The 15,601-nt window shown below is 49.5% G+C and overlaps 4 protein-coding genes across 5 annotated transcripts; 2 read left to right on the top strand and 2 right to left on the bottom strand.

Moving 5' to 3' along the window:
• The first annotated feature begins 2 nt into the window (after positions 1 to 2).
• LOC120953996 (ribosomal protein 63, mitochondrial) lies at positions 3 to 611 on the top strand. Its single transcript, XM_040374484.2, has 2 exons — positions 3 to 230; positions 298 to 611. The coding sequence occupies exons 1-2, from the start codon at positions 60 to 62 to the stop codon at positions 439 to 441; spliced, it is 315 nt and encodes a 104-aa protein (XP_040230418.1). The 5' UTR covers positions 3 to 59; the 3' UTR covers positions 442 to 611.
• Positions 480 to 4,263, bottom strand: LOC120953992 (apoptosis-inducing factor 3). 2 transcript variants are annotated; one of them, XM_040374478.2, is made up of 2 exons: positions 3,554 to 4,263; positions 480 to 2,310 (listed from the first exon to the last, which is right to left on the bottom strand). In XM_040374478.2, the coding sequence occupies exons 1-2, from the start codon at positions 3,606 to 3,608 to the stop codon at positions 665 to 667; spliced, it is 1,701 nt and encodes a 566-aa protein (XP_040230412.2). In that variant the 5' UTR covers positions 3,609 to 4,263; the 3' UTR covers positions 480 to 664. The 2 variants fall into 2 exon arrangements, with proteins under 2 accessions (XP_040230412.2, XP_040230413.2); XM_040374479.2 differs by lacking the exon at positions 3,554 to 4,263 and adding an exon at positions 2,506 to 3,171.
• Positions 4,264 to 4,356: 93 nt separating this feature from the next.
• Positions 4,357 to 6,260, bottom strand: LOC120953993 (required for meiotic nuclear division protein 1 homolog). Its single transcript, XM_040374480.2, has one exon. The coding sequence runs from the start codon at positions 6,092 to 6,094 to the stop codon at positions 4,889 to 4,891; it is 1,206 nt and encodes a 401-aa protein (XP_040230414.2). The 5' UTR covers positions 6,095 to 6,260; the 3' UTR covers positions 4,357 to 4,888.
• A 152-nt stretch (positions 6,261 to 6,412) lies between these two features.
• LOC120953991 (anaphase-promoting complex subunit 7) lies at positions 6,413 to 8,653 on the top strand. Its single transcript, XM_040374477.2, has 4 exons — positions 6,413 to 6,607; positions 6,681 to 7,847; positions 7,935 to 8,209; positions 8,284 to 8,653. The coding sequence occupies exons 1-4, from the start codon at positions 6,539 to 6,541 to the stop codon at positions 8,528 to 8,530; spliced, it is 1,758 nt and encodes a 585-aa protein (XP_040230411.2). The 5' UTR covers positions 6,413 to 6,538; the 3' UTR covers positions 8,531 to 8,653.
• Positions 8,654 to 15,601: the final 6,948 nt, after the last annotated feature.

The following is a 15,601-nucleotide window of genomic DNA, read 5'->3' as shown; positions in this document are numbered from 1 at the left end:
ATGATGAAAGTTATGAAAACAATCGCATTTCTCATTTTCCGCACGCACTTCGTAACAAAATGAGGCTTTCGGTGGTGAATTTCTTCAAGAAAAGTGTAAATGGACACATTTTTCGCGGTAAATATCGATTGGTGAAACGGGTAACGCCTCGCTCGACCCAGACACTCATTCGAGAGTACGAACAAACGGAGGCTAACATGAAACTGCTGCTCCATCCGTACCTGTCCAAGGTAAGTCCGTCTAGTCGCGGCTGCAAATTGTGCCGATCAGTATTGCTCACACGTTCGCAATTTGTAGGAACAATCCAGCGGACATGCGAAGGAGCTGGGTAAGAAGGAACAGCTGGTGGCCAAATGGCGCGCGGAACAGCTCAAGATGAAACCGCACGTCACGATAGCGGAACGATTGGCACACTTGCAGGTCAAAAATGTGTGGGATTAGCGTAACGGAAGCGTGAAACAGTATAACACCGCTGAAGGTTCGGAGTAAAAGGAGTTCCTTTTATTGTACAACAAGCATTTTACATCAACAATGCGTTTGAGAGAGTGTTCACTCTTCTCGTGTATATGGTAACAGTAGAATCAATAGTGAATAATGTTACAATCAAAATATATTACTGTGTGTTGTTCTCGAGTGGTTGCTGATTGTCCGTCGGCGTGGTCCGTTACGCCGGTACCCAGCCCAGCGGGTTGGGCGTCAGGTCTTCCTTGTGCAACACTTTACCCTGCGAGGAATACTCTGCAAACTGGGCCACCACCGGATCTCGCTGGCATGATGACATCCCTATCACCCGTCCCCCCTTACCGATGTAAAACGCCACGAACTTTAGTGCGGCCAGATCTCCGTCAATGATCACCTCGTCGGGCTGCCCGTATCCGCAATATCGGAACGACTTGCCGAACAGTACCGTCCAGAAGAATGGGACCGCTTTGAGCGGTGTCGCCTTGCCGATCATGTTCAGTGCCGCCACCCGGCCGTGATACTGTGCAAGCGGATAGTGGCCGATGGTAGCCTGCTGCCCATCGTTTGAGTGGACCGGTGCGTTCGCAATGTCGCCCCCGACATACACACCTTCCAGATTCGACTCTAAATACTGGTCGGTGTTGATCGATCCGTTACGATTCAGGCTGATGCCCGAACCCTGCAGGAACTCCGTGTACAGCGTCGAACCGATGCCAAAAATGCAAATATCCGCATCGAACAGGGTACCGTCGGTCAACTCGACCTGCTGCACCGTACCCTCCGCTCCGATGCACCGCCGGATGCCGGAATTCATCACGAACTGCACGCCCTTCTCCTCGAACAGCTCCATGACCCGCTGGCCGATCGCATCGCCAAACGATTCCTTTAGCGGAACGGCGCCGCGACCGATGACCGTCACCTTGGCCACCTTGTTCACGCAGTAGGCGGCCGCCTCGAGTCCGATGAAGCTCGTGCCCAGTATGACCACCCGCTTTTCCGGCGCGAGTTGCTCGTTAACCTGCTTGGCATCGGCCGCCGTACGCAGCACACACACGTTGCCCAGGCTGGCGCCCTCAATCGGAGGCCGGCGAGGATTCGAACCAGTCGCAATGTACGCCTTATCGTACCGGATCTTGTACCCATTGTCGAGCGTGAGTTCGTGCGTGGCACCGTCCAGCTTCGTTACCGCAGTGCCCAGCATGACCTCGATGTCGTTCTCGTCGTAGAACTGCTGCGTCCGCAGCAGGACCTTTTCCAGATTCAGGTCCATCGTTTTGCTCACCTTCACCCGGTCGTACGGTAGGCATGGTTCCTTGTTGATCATCACTATCCGCCCGGTGAATCCTTCCTGTCGCAGCGTTTCCGCACACGTCGCTCCCGACGGGCCGCCACCGATGACGACGTACGTGCGGGCGTCCTGCGCCGCCCGTTTGGCCATTACGCGCGTCCGCTTGTTGGTGGCCAGTTCGGTGCGCTTGGCGCGCACTTTCACCTCACCCGCCTCGCCAACGGTGACGCGGTAGCAGGGCAGCGAATCCATCCCCGGGAAGTCTTCGATATCGCCCGTCTCCACGTTGAAGCACGCTCCATGCCAAGGGCACCGGACGCGTCCTTCGCCCAGCGCACCGGTCACGAGCATGGCACCGTAGTGGGAGCATTTGTTGCCGATGGCCGAAAGCTTCCCGTTCTGCCGTACCAGCAGCACCTTGCCCTCGCCCAACTCGACCTGCTTCATCTGGTTCTCGCCAATCTCCGACTCCTGGCACACGACGGCTTCGATGAAATCGTCATCATGCGTGCCTGCTGCCCCTCCATTGCTCGTGGACGTAGCCGCCGTAACCTTGGATGCTGTGGAGCCAAAGAGATACGTGGGACACATTAGAACGCAAAGAGAAATCGATCGATTACGCACGGAAAAACATTCGTCCATTGCGCGTGAAAATTCACTGTTCGGTAATTAGAGCTACGAAATTCCCGGCAGCCACACTCAATGATGAATCATCGTCACCCGTACAGGAATGTTCACCGAAAAAAAACACGTACCGAGATACGACATCATCTTGTGACGCACACACTGGAAAGAATAGTCAACTTGCAAAACCCACCACCCAACACGTTCGCACCGATCGAAGGAGCCGGAATTTCTGATGGATGGGTTTTTTTCCTGTCCCCAACGATCCGATTGTTGCTGTGCCGCGCACAGTGCACACTAATGCGTTACCAAGGCAACCGCACACTGTCACCGCGCGCGCACACACACACACAAACACGTTTAGCGTACCGCGACTGGCACACCCACGAACGAACGAAGCAGCAATTCGCGCGGTTTTTTGGCTTTGGCTATTTAGTTGGGCGATAAAAAAAACCCGCTTCGTGTTGCCCAAATTTTGTTGTGGTTGGTTGCGGCTAGCTGGCTGCCGTTTTCTGACCGGTCTTTGTCCGATCCGGTTTTTGTGCGGTGTCTTTCAAGAAAGGGTTGAATTTGGTACAAGACCTTCGCCGTACTTGATGGAGTGTTTTTTTTTTTGCAAAATCTCCCTCTCTCTGTCGTTGGTTTTGAGGAAGGTCATCAACGTATGCCGATTTTTACCATTAAAATCTAAACCAAACGCCGCTCGTTTCATCTCGAGAACCGAATCCAAGTCACGAATTCGATTTAGAGACAGAAAGCGAACGGCACTCGAAAGCGAAAATCATTCAAGGTTACACATTGAATGTTCCCATTTTTTTTTCTTTTATAACACCAACCACTTTATGCTTTATGTTTCGTCCATAGTAAACGCTCTAACGACTCCCTTCCACCACAATATGTAGACGCAAGCGGCAGTCATAACTTTCACTTCTTCCGATTTTGTAGAGCGAGACCTCAGCCGCTCGCTAACCACAGATACCAACAAAAAAAAACCACACATTTCCGCCGTCATTACACAGCACTAGCGAGTGTGAAGGGCTTATCTTAGCAGGGCAGCAGGATATAGCCAAACAAACCGGTCACTGACATGAAATTACACATTTGAACTTGGCCCGTTGCTATGGCGACCGGTGACCTCCGAAAACGAAACAAACACCACGCACACGGTTGTAGTCTTACCTTTGGCGAGGGATTCGTTCGAATTGCGAACCGCCTTTGACGAACTGCAGCCCATCTTGGAATGAAGCCCGTGGTGACAGGTGTTGGTGCCCCGAATGCCTGAACCACGCTGCCGTCTGCCGAAGCCCAATGACCCTGGCGTACCGATCAACAGTGTAGGCCACAGACAATGTGGTACGATGGCGACACGAAGACGCGAACAACCACCGAGTGACTAATGCGAAGGTCTCGACAAGGTATTGCAGCGGGTCTGGCTAAAGGTACTACACCACTGCCGCAAACGATCCTGTCCATTGAAAAGGTAGGCGCACGAGACCGTGTACCGGAATAGTGTTCCGTGTGCCGCGGTCGATCGTTAACTAAGACCAGCGCCCGTACTCTCGGACCGTTTCAACCGGTTGCACGGTGGGGGGGTTTGCGCACCGTAACCGCGTGCCACCCGCCGGTTCTGTGCGCTACATCGCGCAGAAAACGTGCTCGTAGGCAACGGCGGTTCAATTCGTTCGTTTGGTCGCGTTCGCTACCATGCGTTTAATCGGCATTCGACATCGCGATCGTGACGTTTCGCCGATGCGATTGCGCGAGAAGGAGGAGTGCTGGCACTGTTGAATGCTTCGCTTTTGCACTTGTTTATTGCAAATCTAGCGTATACTGAGCTTGGCTGAGTAGGGAGGCCTAACCGTGCAAATCGCGCACTCGCTCGGTGGATGTTAACGACATAAAAATGCAATTGCTAATGTATGTAGAACAAGCAGCCTAGTGTATGTGCAGTAGCATATCTACCCATTACAGTGTTAGAGGTATTAGATGTTGAACCAGTTTTTTATTCATTTTGTTTTTCAATCGTTGGCTTAACGGCCTTGGAGTTTTCAGCAACGCACGCATTCGTGTTTTTCATACCGTTATTATTTAAGCACTATCTAAATGCTGAAGGTCATCGTCATTAGCACAGTCGTTCAGGTTGGATTTTTAATCCAAGCAGATAGGAATTGGTGAATAAGGGTGCTCGGTTGGAAAGATATATATAGGTATGTCAAGTTTTAGGATTGTTGTGCTGCTTATCATCGAAATTGCAAAAAATGACTTTAAAGTCTTCTGCTTAACACTCAACTGATAACACATATTTATGAAGGGGTAATACAAACAAAAAAATAGACAAAGTCTAACGAAACCGGAAACCTACGCCTATAAACTAGTATTTACTCCTGATAACGTGCAATCAATGAATCACTCGAATGCTGTCAATGATATAACAAACAGCCTATCAGAACGAAGCCTCGGCAAGCGAAACTCCATCCACCATCACCACCTATCGTGCTTGTTGTGTGTTTGTCTTTAAGAAAACCGGTCCACGTAGTGCAATATCTCGAAGCCCACCTCCACCATGATAAGGATGATAATCATCCACTCCAACCGTACGTGATGGTCATCATTCAGGTTCGAGCTGATCAGATCGGCCAGCTCAACACAGTGGTTTAGCTTCTCGTTCATCACGCGCGTCCGCCGGGAGATGCTGAAGTATGCGCAGGTCTGATTGTACAGCGATTCCAGCTGCTCCCGGTCCCAGTAAAAGTCGGGCGTGTCAAGCAGATCCGAGCTAAGGTTGATGACGTGCCGCAGCGCGAACAGCTCCCCGGTGCGGCGCAGCATTTCCGGTCGCGTGATTTTGATCTTGTTTCCCTTCTTCAGATCCTCCGTGACGTACGCCATCGAGTCGATGTAGCGCTCGAGCGATGCCTCCCAGATGCCCAGCTTCACCGACAGGGACATTGCATTTGCAAAGGTGTACTTTTCCAGATCGGCATCTTCCGACTTCGAAACGTAGAAGCTGTTGTGCTTTAGCCGCGCAATACCATCCTGATTGTAAAGCATGGATTCGCTCTCCTCCAGCACGGTACCCTCGTCGTACGAGTCCTGCTCGAACGGGCGCAAGAACCGCAGAATGTTGCTGCTCTCCAGATCGGTACAGTTCCACAGCACCACCGTGCCCTCGCGGAAAAAGTACAAATCTCGACACTCGTCGCCCACCTTGTACTTTGCCGTCACATGCAGTACGTCTGGTTCCGTGTCGATATTATCGCTGGACAGGAACTGCTTCGGTTCATACAGATTTTGTTCGCGCAGTGCCCTCAGCAGCCGATCGAGATCGTACTCTTCCGCGGTAGCAAACGCCGTGACCGTCTTGTAGCCGCGGGAAATCTTTTCGTTCTCGTCCTCCCGTTTTCTGCGCGGCCGTTTCTTCAGCTGCATGCTTTCGTGCAGACTGATGATGGAGGATGATGAAATTTTGTTACATTGTTGTACCTGCGACGATGGCCTACCTCGACTGACGAAGTACGGACTGTGACCCAGCTGCTGCGATGCTATGGTTAGGGGACCGGAACTTGCCGGCATCGTGCGGGAGTGTGCAGCTTTCGTCAATGGAACATTTCCACCGATGGTGGTGGTGTTGCTGGAAGCATTTCTCCACCCACTTAACACAAGCGTTGAAGAAACCCGGCGGCAACTGTTGAACAAACTTTTGCTGATAAAACTCGTCATGTTTATTGCGAATTACTATCGACCGGCATGTCGCGAAATTACTCAACACAGGAGGATTGTTTTCTTTTGAATCGATTGTGCAGCTGTCAGTTGAGCTGATGTGCGAAGCGACGTCAAAAGAAATACATTTCAGTTGTGCAATATGTTTTAATCATTTTTAACATTAAAGAAAGCTCCGTGATTTTACAATAAAAATTATTCAATTCAGATTATTTTAGAAATAAATTTTGAAACATGTTTGGCTGTTGTTTCATCAGTTTTACAACCGGTACGTGTAGTCGGTGCTTCAGCTCAAACGATATCTGTCACGCTGACAGCTGTTTAGTTTGAAAGCTGGCGTAAACAAAAGCCATTCAAAAGAAAGCTGGTCTTCGTTCGGAAGAAACAACAGGAAACATACAGGAAATAAGTTAGTTAATTTATCCAAACCATCTGCATTCCATCATGAAAACATTGTTCGAACAACTGAAAACTCTATTCGACTATGAGCTCTACTCAAATGCGGCCACGCTGGTAAGCATCCGGTAGTACTTCCCATTCTTCTGCCACAAATGATCAAAACCTCTCAAATCGCCACTTCTTGCAGGCCAATTTAATTATCTCCATATATGACACCAATCGTGCCACGCTCAGCCCTCAGGAACACTTCGGTACGCTCGTGTATTATGCGGAGTCGCTCTTTCACGAGCGACGGTTTCGCGAAGCGGAAACCATCTACCGGCAGGCGCTGCAGCTGAAGCGGCTGCTGACGAAAAACAAATCACCCAACTGCAAAACCACGGCAGGCTCCGTCCCCGGTCCGGTCGACCTGCAGTCGGAGGTGGAGCTGAAGTACAAGACGGCCCGGTGCCTGATAGAGATGAAGTGTTATCGCGATGCCATTGTCCTGCTGCAATCGCTCGCACTGAAACAGCGCACACCGAAGGTAAACATGCTGTTGAGCAAACTGTGTCACAACCACGGCCACGAACGAAGTGCCATCGGGACGTACAAGGAGGTGCTGAAGGAGTGTCCGCTGGCGTTTGAGGCGATAGAGGGTCTGCTCACGCTTGGCGTCAAGGGTATCGAAGTGAATTCAATGATCGTGGACGCTACCATGGCACCGCAGTGCAGCGAATGGATGAGCAGCTGGATCAAGGCGCACGCCAACATCCAGGCACGCAAGTACACCGACGCAATCCAAACGTTGCGTAGCATCGAGGCAAACACCTGCCTGCGCAACTATCATCAGCTGTTGGTGCTGATCGGCGAATGCTACTACCACAATGGTGATTACGAGCAGGCGTACATCACGCTGAAGCGTGCGCACGCCATGCAGCCACAATCGAAGAACGGTCTGCAGATTCTCGCTCTACTGATGGCAAAGAATAAAAAAATTGCCGAGCTGGAGAAACTGATCACTCCGTCGCCCTCGCTGCTAAACGAGTACACGTCCGAGATGTGGTACGTGATGGGGCAGTACCTGTTTGCCACCGGCAAGTACGAGAAGGCTGTGTACTTTGTGCAGAAGGCATGTTTCCAGAACTCGCGCAACGTCGAGGCGCTGGTGTTGAAGGCGGAAGTGCTGTTTCAGGTGAAAAAATATCAGCAGGGCATCGCACACCTTCGGTACGGGCAGCAGTTTGCCCCCTATCGGTACGAAATTCACAAGGCGCTCGTAGACAATTACCTTAATATGGGACGCAACCGGGAGGCGCAGCTGCAAGCACTGAAGGCGGTCAAGATGTTGGGCGAGTCAGCGCGAATGTTGGTGGTAAGTGTTTAAATGCGAGCAAACAGTCCGCTCTCTTCAGTATCATAAAAGTAGCTTGTTTAATGCATCTGGTACAATTACTTGCAGCTGTTGGCGCGCACATACATGAAAGATGAAGCCGCAAGACCGAAGGCAAAAGCGCTCTGCCTAAAGGCGCTAGAGATGAGCGAAAACTTCTTGCCTGCAGTATATCTGCTCTCGGAAATTTACCTACGGGAGAACGATATCAGCACCAGAATGAAGCTGCTCAAAAAGCACGTAATGCTATCGAAGAACAGCAAGCTCCATGTGATGCTGGCGGAAACACTTAACAACGAAAAGGATCATTCCGGCGCGTTAGAACACTATTCCATTGCTCTCAAGTAAGTGTCGCACACATTCGCTACCTTTCTGGCTTGCGCAGAAATAATAATTACTTTCCGTCCTTCAAATGCAGCCTCGATCCTTCGAATCGCGTGGCAATGTCGGGACTGCTTATGGTGGGACAAAACAAGGGTGGCACGAGCAGCAGCGCCTCGAATGCGGGTGCGTCCAGCTCATATCTGGAGTCGATGGCCGAAGACGGTAGCGACGTACCGGACAATCCGCTGGAAATGATCGAAATACGAACGACTGGAGCGAACGAGATGGAGTCGGAAAGTGATGCTATGTGGTCGGATTTGGAAATCGAAATCAATCAGTAGGTTGGTACGCGCGGTGAGAATTCTTCCAGTGGGTGATCGATTAATTTAGTACTAGCTGTAATAAAACCTACCTTATAGCTCCACTTTAAAAGAATATAATCTCCGGATCTGTCGAATCATCAACATTTGGTTTTCGCGAGTGAATGCAAACATATTTCGATCCATTTGAAATATCACTAAAGTATTACCAATTGCATTTTCCGGCATTGGACGAGGTAACTATCGAGCTGATCAAAGTGCGAATTATGCTATGATAGCTAAAAGCCTATAGAAAATGGATATAATGATATACTTGAGCGTACACTGGCATGGATTTTTATACCTAATATTTAGTCAGTAGGTACAGCCAAAGCTATGTCAATCGTATATGACTAACGAGGACTATTGCAATGATTAAGAAAAATGTGCAACTTAATTTTTTTACACTTGTATTGTACATCTGTTATCCTCTAAAACAGTGAGTTTGTGTTTATATTTTAAATCAACAAAAACACTACTGTTGTTATTTGTTTTGAGCCAGTAAACCCTTCTGGACATTCTTTTGACTATATAAGGATATGTTAAGTCTTCTATTGGAATAACAAAAAGGTTCTTTAACAAATGACTCACAGCATCATAAATCGTTGTGATACGCTTAATTCCTTGAAGGGATAAACAACTAAAAACCCTCCCAGTAACGCCGAACGCACAAACAATGACCAGATATGGTAAAGGTATAAAGATGTCCCAATCAGCCGTCGGAAATTAAACCGTACTTCCCATCCGCCGTACCCATTCAACGTGCGCGTAAAGTATGCGTAAATTTTCACATTATTAATCAATATCCCTGCCGCATTGTTATCCTTGGATTCTACACGCATCTCAACGTTCAGAACGAATCTTAATCCCTGATGTGCATGTTTCCCACTGGCGCAAGCGCGCCCGAACGCCTGGTCGATCTGGGAACGGCCGTCCAATGTGCTCTCGCGACACGCGGTACGACGCTGCTGCGCCTATCAATTCAAAGTTATGAGCTTAGCCGACGGCGTGTCATTTCCTTGTACGGGCGCTAAACTGCGCGCTACGGTGGGCAACAATTGTACAACGCGCACACGCGCGCCCGCGCTCCACAACAAACATTTCCATCCGTAATAGGCACCTCAAAGCGCCGGCACAAAGGTCGGCAAATGGGTAAGCGGTTTATGCGCTTAATTAAACGCTCCAAAACGGAACGATATCGTACGCAAAATGTATCTGGTTGGGGATCTAGCGAGCGTGTCGAATGCGCGCCCGGGCCCTTTACCCTTTTACGGTTCCGCGCCGGGGTAGGATAATTTATCAAACACTATCCGTCCGTTTCCGTCCGTGTGACTTCCGCGCCCCATAGGCGGGAATGTTCGGCAGTAATATGTGGCCGATCGGTTTTGATAATGCGAGTGTGTCGATTTGAAATTTGGGTGTTTTGTATTAGGACATTTCATATGGAAAATTTTGGATCGAAGGTCATACAATTTATTTTAGGTCAAAACGGAACTAAAACGCAGAGTAGTTGAACCACGTGTTGATTACGACGAAAAAAACAAAATCCACAATTTCGATGAATGTCATACGTCTGGCCAAAGAAGTAATCAAGTTATCTCTGGCACATCGTTTAGGCGTTGCGCTACTGGGCTGTCCGGTGTTAATGGATGACGTTATCTTTTCAACACCCCAGCAACGATTGGGGTTCATTGGGCGCCCCAAAAGTCGTTGCCCGAATGTCCCTCAACCCGATGGACCGGAAGTAATTGCGCGGCCCGTTGCGGAAGGAAAGCATCGTGTTATCCTTCCCCCCTTGCCCGTGGTGTCCACCGCGTGAGTCCTTGCGTTCCGTTAAACATCGAGCCCAAAAAAGTACAATAGCAACAGAAGCAGAAGCAAACTGCTAAAGCAACAATACAACAGTAAAAACCACACACACACACACACAGAAACACTTAAAGCTTAAAGCCCGCGATCCGCGTACCGTGATCGCGCGTACGCGCCGCAGCAAAATGCGGACGTCCTTTGCAGAAATTCGATACGCGTTCCTCGTTCGCGTTTGTGTAGCGCTTGCCCATATATGGAAGGTAGTTTGCCGCTGTTGCTGCTGCTGCTACGAAGGTACAAAACAAACTAGCCCCGATATCTGCAGGCCGCGTTGAGCCCGCGAGGTTCTACCACATCCTAGGCCCCATCCGATGTAGCCTAGATGCTAAAAGACCACTCGTGCTGTCGTGTTGCTGCTGTCCAGCTTCCGAACTTTATCATGACAACGGTATCGGTAAACAGCGACAGGAACCGGCTGCCGCCCGTTGAGTGGGTTAAGTGCAATGTTGGATAGCATGGGCTTGGGGATGGGTGAATCTAGCATTGGGGAAGGTGGCGCTTTTCGAGCCTTGCCGAACGAACAGCTGTCCGGGTAGGGGTGAACCTTACCGTGGCCGTGTAGTTTGGAAAATACAAACACCCGAACGGAACCATTCAAAAGTTGACTCATTAAACGAGGTTCCGTTTTGGTTTTGTCTATTTTTATAGATGGTCAGAGAGGAGAATTCTTCCGTTATCGTTTGTCCGGTGCCGTTTATTGGGGGGGGTGCTGTAAGAATTAATGTACTACGAAGACCTCCACCAGTGTTGGAGTTCAGCACGAACCGATGTGCCATAAATATAATGCAACACTCATGTTCCGATGGATAGGTAAGAAAGATCGTTAAATATTGCTATTTATTATGCAGTTTCGCCTGCCCAGGACTTTTGTCACCTACGATCCTTGGTGTGATAACTACCGCATTTGTAAATGTTCTTTTGATTTTCATCATCTGTAAAAATGCTCAGTGTATCTTTATGGCTTAATTAACGCACAATGTGGCACTGATTTATGATCGTTGTAGAGAACGAAGGTTCACATTCCAATAGGAAGTTAAGGCAAAGCTCATATACATACGATTTCCTAAAACTTTCCCGAGGACACCACATTGCTTCCTTATAACTTCCTCCACATTCCGACTCCCATGCCCAATCCGATGCCCACTTCCGCCAGTGAAGAGAAGCCTTTTGAGGAGGTGTATGTGGGGATTTATCACAATATTTATCGGTCCTGAATTTCCGTCCATTCGATATAATACTTCGCGTGCGAATGTATGTGGCTGTTAGTGTCGTGTGGTGTCAAGGGTCGCTGCTGCCATTTGTCATGTGTCATAAAGCGTGCAAATCATCACACCGGAAGGTGAGAAGATGCTGTACCAAGGAATCAATTCTTATCTTTAAAACAGCACACACAATTTTACACCCCCTCCCTCTCCCCTTCAATCACACTTCCGGGTGAGTACTGAACTTCTTGAGTCAGTCATGGTTTCGGTCATTCTTTTACGTGCCATTCGGGTCACCATCTGAAGAAGACGATACCTAGCATGCATATATGGATTGTGCATGTATGTATGTATATATATATATATATATATATATATATATATATATATATATATATATATATATATATATATATATATATATATATATATATATATATATATATATATATATATATATATATATATATATATATATATATATATATATATATATATATTACTGGTGATCATGCCTGCACTCGTGCGATCATGCTTTCACGGTTTATGGACGCGGTGGTGTAATACACGCTCTCCGGTCAAGTCGTCGAAGGAGAGACATGGGAAGAGGTATTATTAATCTCGGCTGCAACCTTCGGAATGCCATATCGATCGGTCGATGTTCGGTCAATTGACCCCTCGCTGTGTCATGTTTTACTGTGTGAGGAGGTTAAACCCGTGTGCCAGGGTGTTCTCACCGTGGGGTTGAGGTGGAGTACCCGTATCGAAGGGCTGTGAGGAGACACAGTTACATCCGACAACGACAGACCTCGAACAGTGTCCTCTGCCTGTGGGAAGCAAGTTTGGTTTTGTTTGCTCGTTTTCGGGGCACGAGCAATCTTGTATTCTTGGACAAGAAAGACATCGAAGATATGAGAGAGATAGAAGAGAGAGGTAAGAAGAACACTCACTTACTTTACCACCATTGTTCGCTTACGTTACGGTTTTGCTTTTATTTGGCTGTGGTGGTCAACGATTTATGCTGTGGACCTCGCGACGCTCTCCCGCTTTTGGTGCGAGGCGCGATGGAATGGAGCGCCGCATGAAAAGCGTGTCAATGGGCAGTGCGGCAACTTAAGCATTTATTTGCTTCTTGTGCATGTTTGGGCAGTTAAAATACAAATTACGTACTACATTGTAGCAATAGGGAAGTGTGATGCGGAGATGGGACCAGCAACCGGGAAGAAATTGTTGTTTTTTCACTGTCCCTTCCCAAGACTTTTAATTAGTCACTGCTGTCGTACGTGCGTTCGTTATGAGATGATTTATTTTACTATTTCTTTCCACAAAAGGCAAAGCACGGGATGGGTACCTTTGGAATTTTCAAAATAAAATGTCGTCCTTTTTTAAACAATTTGAAGCACAATGTTTCCGCCGCGCTGATCGGGTGACAATTTCGGTCAAAATATATCATCCAGGGCTGAGGATATAACTATGAGAGCTTAAATATACGCACACACAAACAAGTACACGTGCCTTGCGCAGGATAATTAATAGGTAAGGGCACTTCGTTTGAAAGCGATTACCCATGCCCATAATTAGTGGTAATATCGATCGCTGCCTGCCGTTTGTCCATTGCCGCTATTACGCATCGACGCCACAGACCTTCGGGCAGGTCAGTTCACGCGGTACGCGGTACAAACTATTCGCAGCAGCACCATACGCCGACAGTAGAGCCCGACAGTCATAGGTTACCCACTGTGCTTCCATGAGTCATCATCACGGTCACGTCCGATCGACCAAAACCAAGCCCAGCTGCGCGAGCGCGCGCGTGTCATTTGCATACCGATGGGCCGCGCCGCGAAAAGGATACCCGGAAAAGAAGGACCGCCGTTGCAGCAGTCCGTCGTCGCCATTGCCGCACTGCTCTAGCTGCCGATCGGGGAAGGATACGGCTAAAACAGAATACGCGACGACTCATGATCGACTCGTATCGACGACGGCGGGGCAACCGAATGGCAATGGGACGCCGCCCGGTGGCCATTGACTTTTGACGTTTCGTTTGTTTTTGTTTTGGGGACTGCTACTTCTACTACTACTACTACTACTGCCCGACGGTGGCTCCACGATGGCGACGACAGCGGGCAAACACACAGCCATCGACCGGGAGATCCGCGGGCGAAAACTCGTCCCCAAACCGTCCCGCCTTCACCCGTGCCGTATTAATTCGGAAGCATGAACCAGCGAATCAAGCAGCAGCAGCAGCAGCCCCGTGGCTCAATGTCAATGACGAAAGGCTCTTGTTGTTTGCGTTCTTTTTTCTTCGCTCTCTCTCTCTCTCTCTCTCTCTGTCTCTCGTCCTCAGCATCTCACTTCAGGTCCAGGACCGTATATGGGCATTTCAAGATTTCACGATTATTTATATCCAACCCGGGGCGCCATTACCCTGCCCTGGTCGGTACGTGCGGGTCGAACCGATCGAATGGGGTGGCGATGGGGATCGGTGGACCCTACCGTTCGTGGAGCTATTTTGTCGATCACGATCCTCTCAGTGCCCCCCCACCATTGTCACCTTGTCGTACGGTCGGTCCGGTTGCGGTTCGATTAGGCCGGCCAGAGCTGATCTTCAAGGCGGTGTGCAATTATGGTGTGTGCAACGAAGCTGCTGGGCAGCGAACATGCTGGGACAGCGGGGGGGGACGGCATCGAGGAAGGAAGCCAGCGGAGGCTTAAGCTGCCGATGCTAGAAAGGGAGGGTTGGCCCAGATGGTTGGTGCGATCGGAAAGCGCAAAGCGTGGACTATGTGTGACTGTGAACTGTGCTCCAAGGTGGCAGAAGCCTCGGCACGATGTTTAGGCTCTCACGTGCAAGGAACTGTGGGTCAGATCGGGCAGGGGACTCGGGCTGGGTTATAAGCAATAGGAAGCGTGTGGCTTTCGTGTGATCTCGTTGTCGCTGTGTGGTAGGCGCCTCTGCTACCATTGCCGTTGTGGCTCGGAGTGCTGGGGATGCCCTCTCTCGCGTTCTCCGGTTGTCACATACGAGCGCATCCGGGCCGGTAGTGTGCACCATTAGGTGAAGCCCATGCGCCACATGCGGCTTGTTGCTGTTGGTTGCATGGTGTCCATGTAGGAGATCCCTCGTTGCAAAGATCACCCAAGAGCAAAACAGTGATGGGCGATCGTTTACTGCCACGATTTGCTCTGGAGCTGGAGAAATTAAGTTTCCTGATGTACCAAATTACTATCCTGAAATGGTTATAGAATTAAGACTGTGACAAATTTCTAAACAGCTTTTGTGTAACTTTGGTGCACCAAACTTTTGTTGGATTTTCGCATCCCAAATCCTAGACTCCCAGGTGATGCCTACAATCCAGCAAGAACTGTGAGCGTGCACATGTCCCGGGAAGAGGACATGTTGAGAAGAAAGGCATCTTGGAGAGACCGCCGCTAGGCATGAAAACAGACGCCATCAAAGCGCCGCTGCAAAGCGCCAAAGCGCGTCGTCATCGTTGTCACCATCGTCGTCGTCGTCGTCGCGGCCGCCACTATGACCCTCCAAGCCTGCGACAGTTTACCAGCCACCAGCGCCTGGCGACCGGACGTAACTAAACTTGTGTGTGTGTGTGCGCGCCTATGCCAAAGCCCATCGATATCGCTTATGCAGCCTTCCGCACCGCGGTGTAGCGTGGAGCGAGCTGCACATGAATGATTTATCTGTTGCTCAGCGTCTAGGAGGTCCAAAAGTCGGACCCACTAACGACCATAAAGCCCCGTCGTCACCCTCGGAAACCAGCGGATTCTCGCACGGTCACTCCAGTAATGGGCCTCGTAGCAAATGTTTTTTTTTGTGTCTCTCCCTGCTTCTCGCAAGCATGATTCAAGCTTTAGTCGGCCGCAAGGCTAGATCAGTCATGGTGTGTGTGTGTGTGTGGCTATGTACACGCGCGCTTTGAAAATGATCTTCAACTCCTTAACGGGCCAAAGCTGTGGGGGCCGCTGT

Source organism: Anopheles coluzzii, chromosome 2 (assembly GCF_943734685.1).
Source record: "Anopheles coluzzii chromosome 2, AcolN3, whole genome shotgun sequence".
In the NCBI taxonomy this organism is placed as follows: domain Eukaryota; kingdom Metazoa; phylum Arthropoda; class Insecta; order Diptera; family Culicidae; genus Anopheles; species Anopheles coluzzii.
This window is presented reverse-complemented; position numbering and strand designations above follow the sequence as displayed.

What these genes read in the sequence shown, in the direction of transcription:
- LOC120953996 (XM_040374484.2), top strand. Translation starts at nt 60, where the DNA reads ATGAGGCTTTCGGTGGTGAATTTCTTCAAGAAAAGTGTAAATGGACAC. An exon ending in TCCATCCGTACCTGTCCAAG is followed by an intron (nt 231 to 297) that starts GTAAGTCCGTCT and finishes CGCAATTTGTAG; the next exon opens with GAACAATCCAGCGGACATGC.
- LOC120953992 (XM_040374478.2), bottom strand. Translation starts at nt 3,608, where the DNA reads ATGGGCTGCAGTTCGTCAAAGGCGGTTCGCAATTCGAACGAATCCCTC. An exon ending in GAACGAATCCCTCGCCAAAG is followed by an intron (nt 2,311 to 3,553) that starts GTAAGACTACAA and finishes TTGGCTCCACAG; the next exon opens with CATCCAAGGTTACGGCGGCT.
- LOC120953993 (XM_040374480.2), bottom strand. Translation starts at nt 6,094, where the DNA reads ATGACGAGTTTTATCAGCAAAAGTTTGTTCAACAGTTGCCGCCGGGTT.
- LOC120953991 (XM_040374477.2), top strand. Translation starts at nt 6,539, where the DNA reads ATGAAAACATTGTTCGAACAACTGAAAACTCTATTCGACTATGAGCTC. An exon ending in AGTCAGCGCGAATGTTGGTG is followed by an intron (nt 7,848 to 7,934) that starts GTAAGTGTTTAA and finishes AATTACTTGCAG; the next exon opens with CTGTTGGCGCGCACATACAT. An exon ending in CACTATTCCATTGCTCTCAA is followed by an intron (nt 8,210 to 8,283) that starts GTAAGTGTCGCA and finishes CTTCAAATGCAG; the next exon opens with CCTCGATCCTTCGAATCGCG.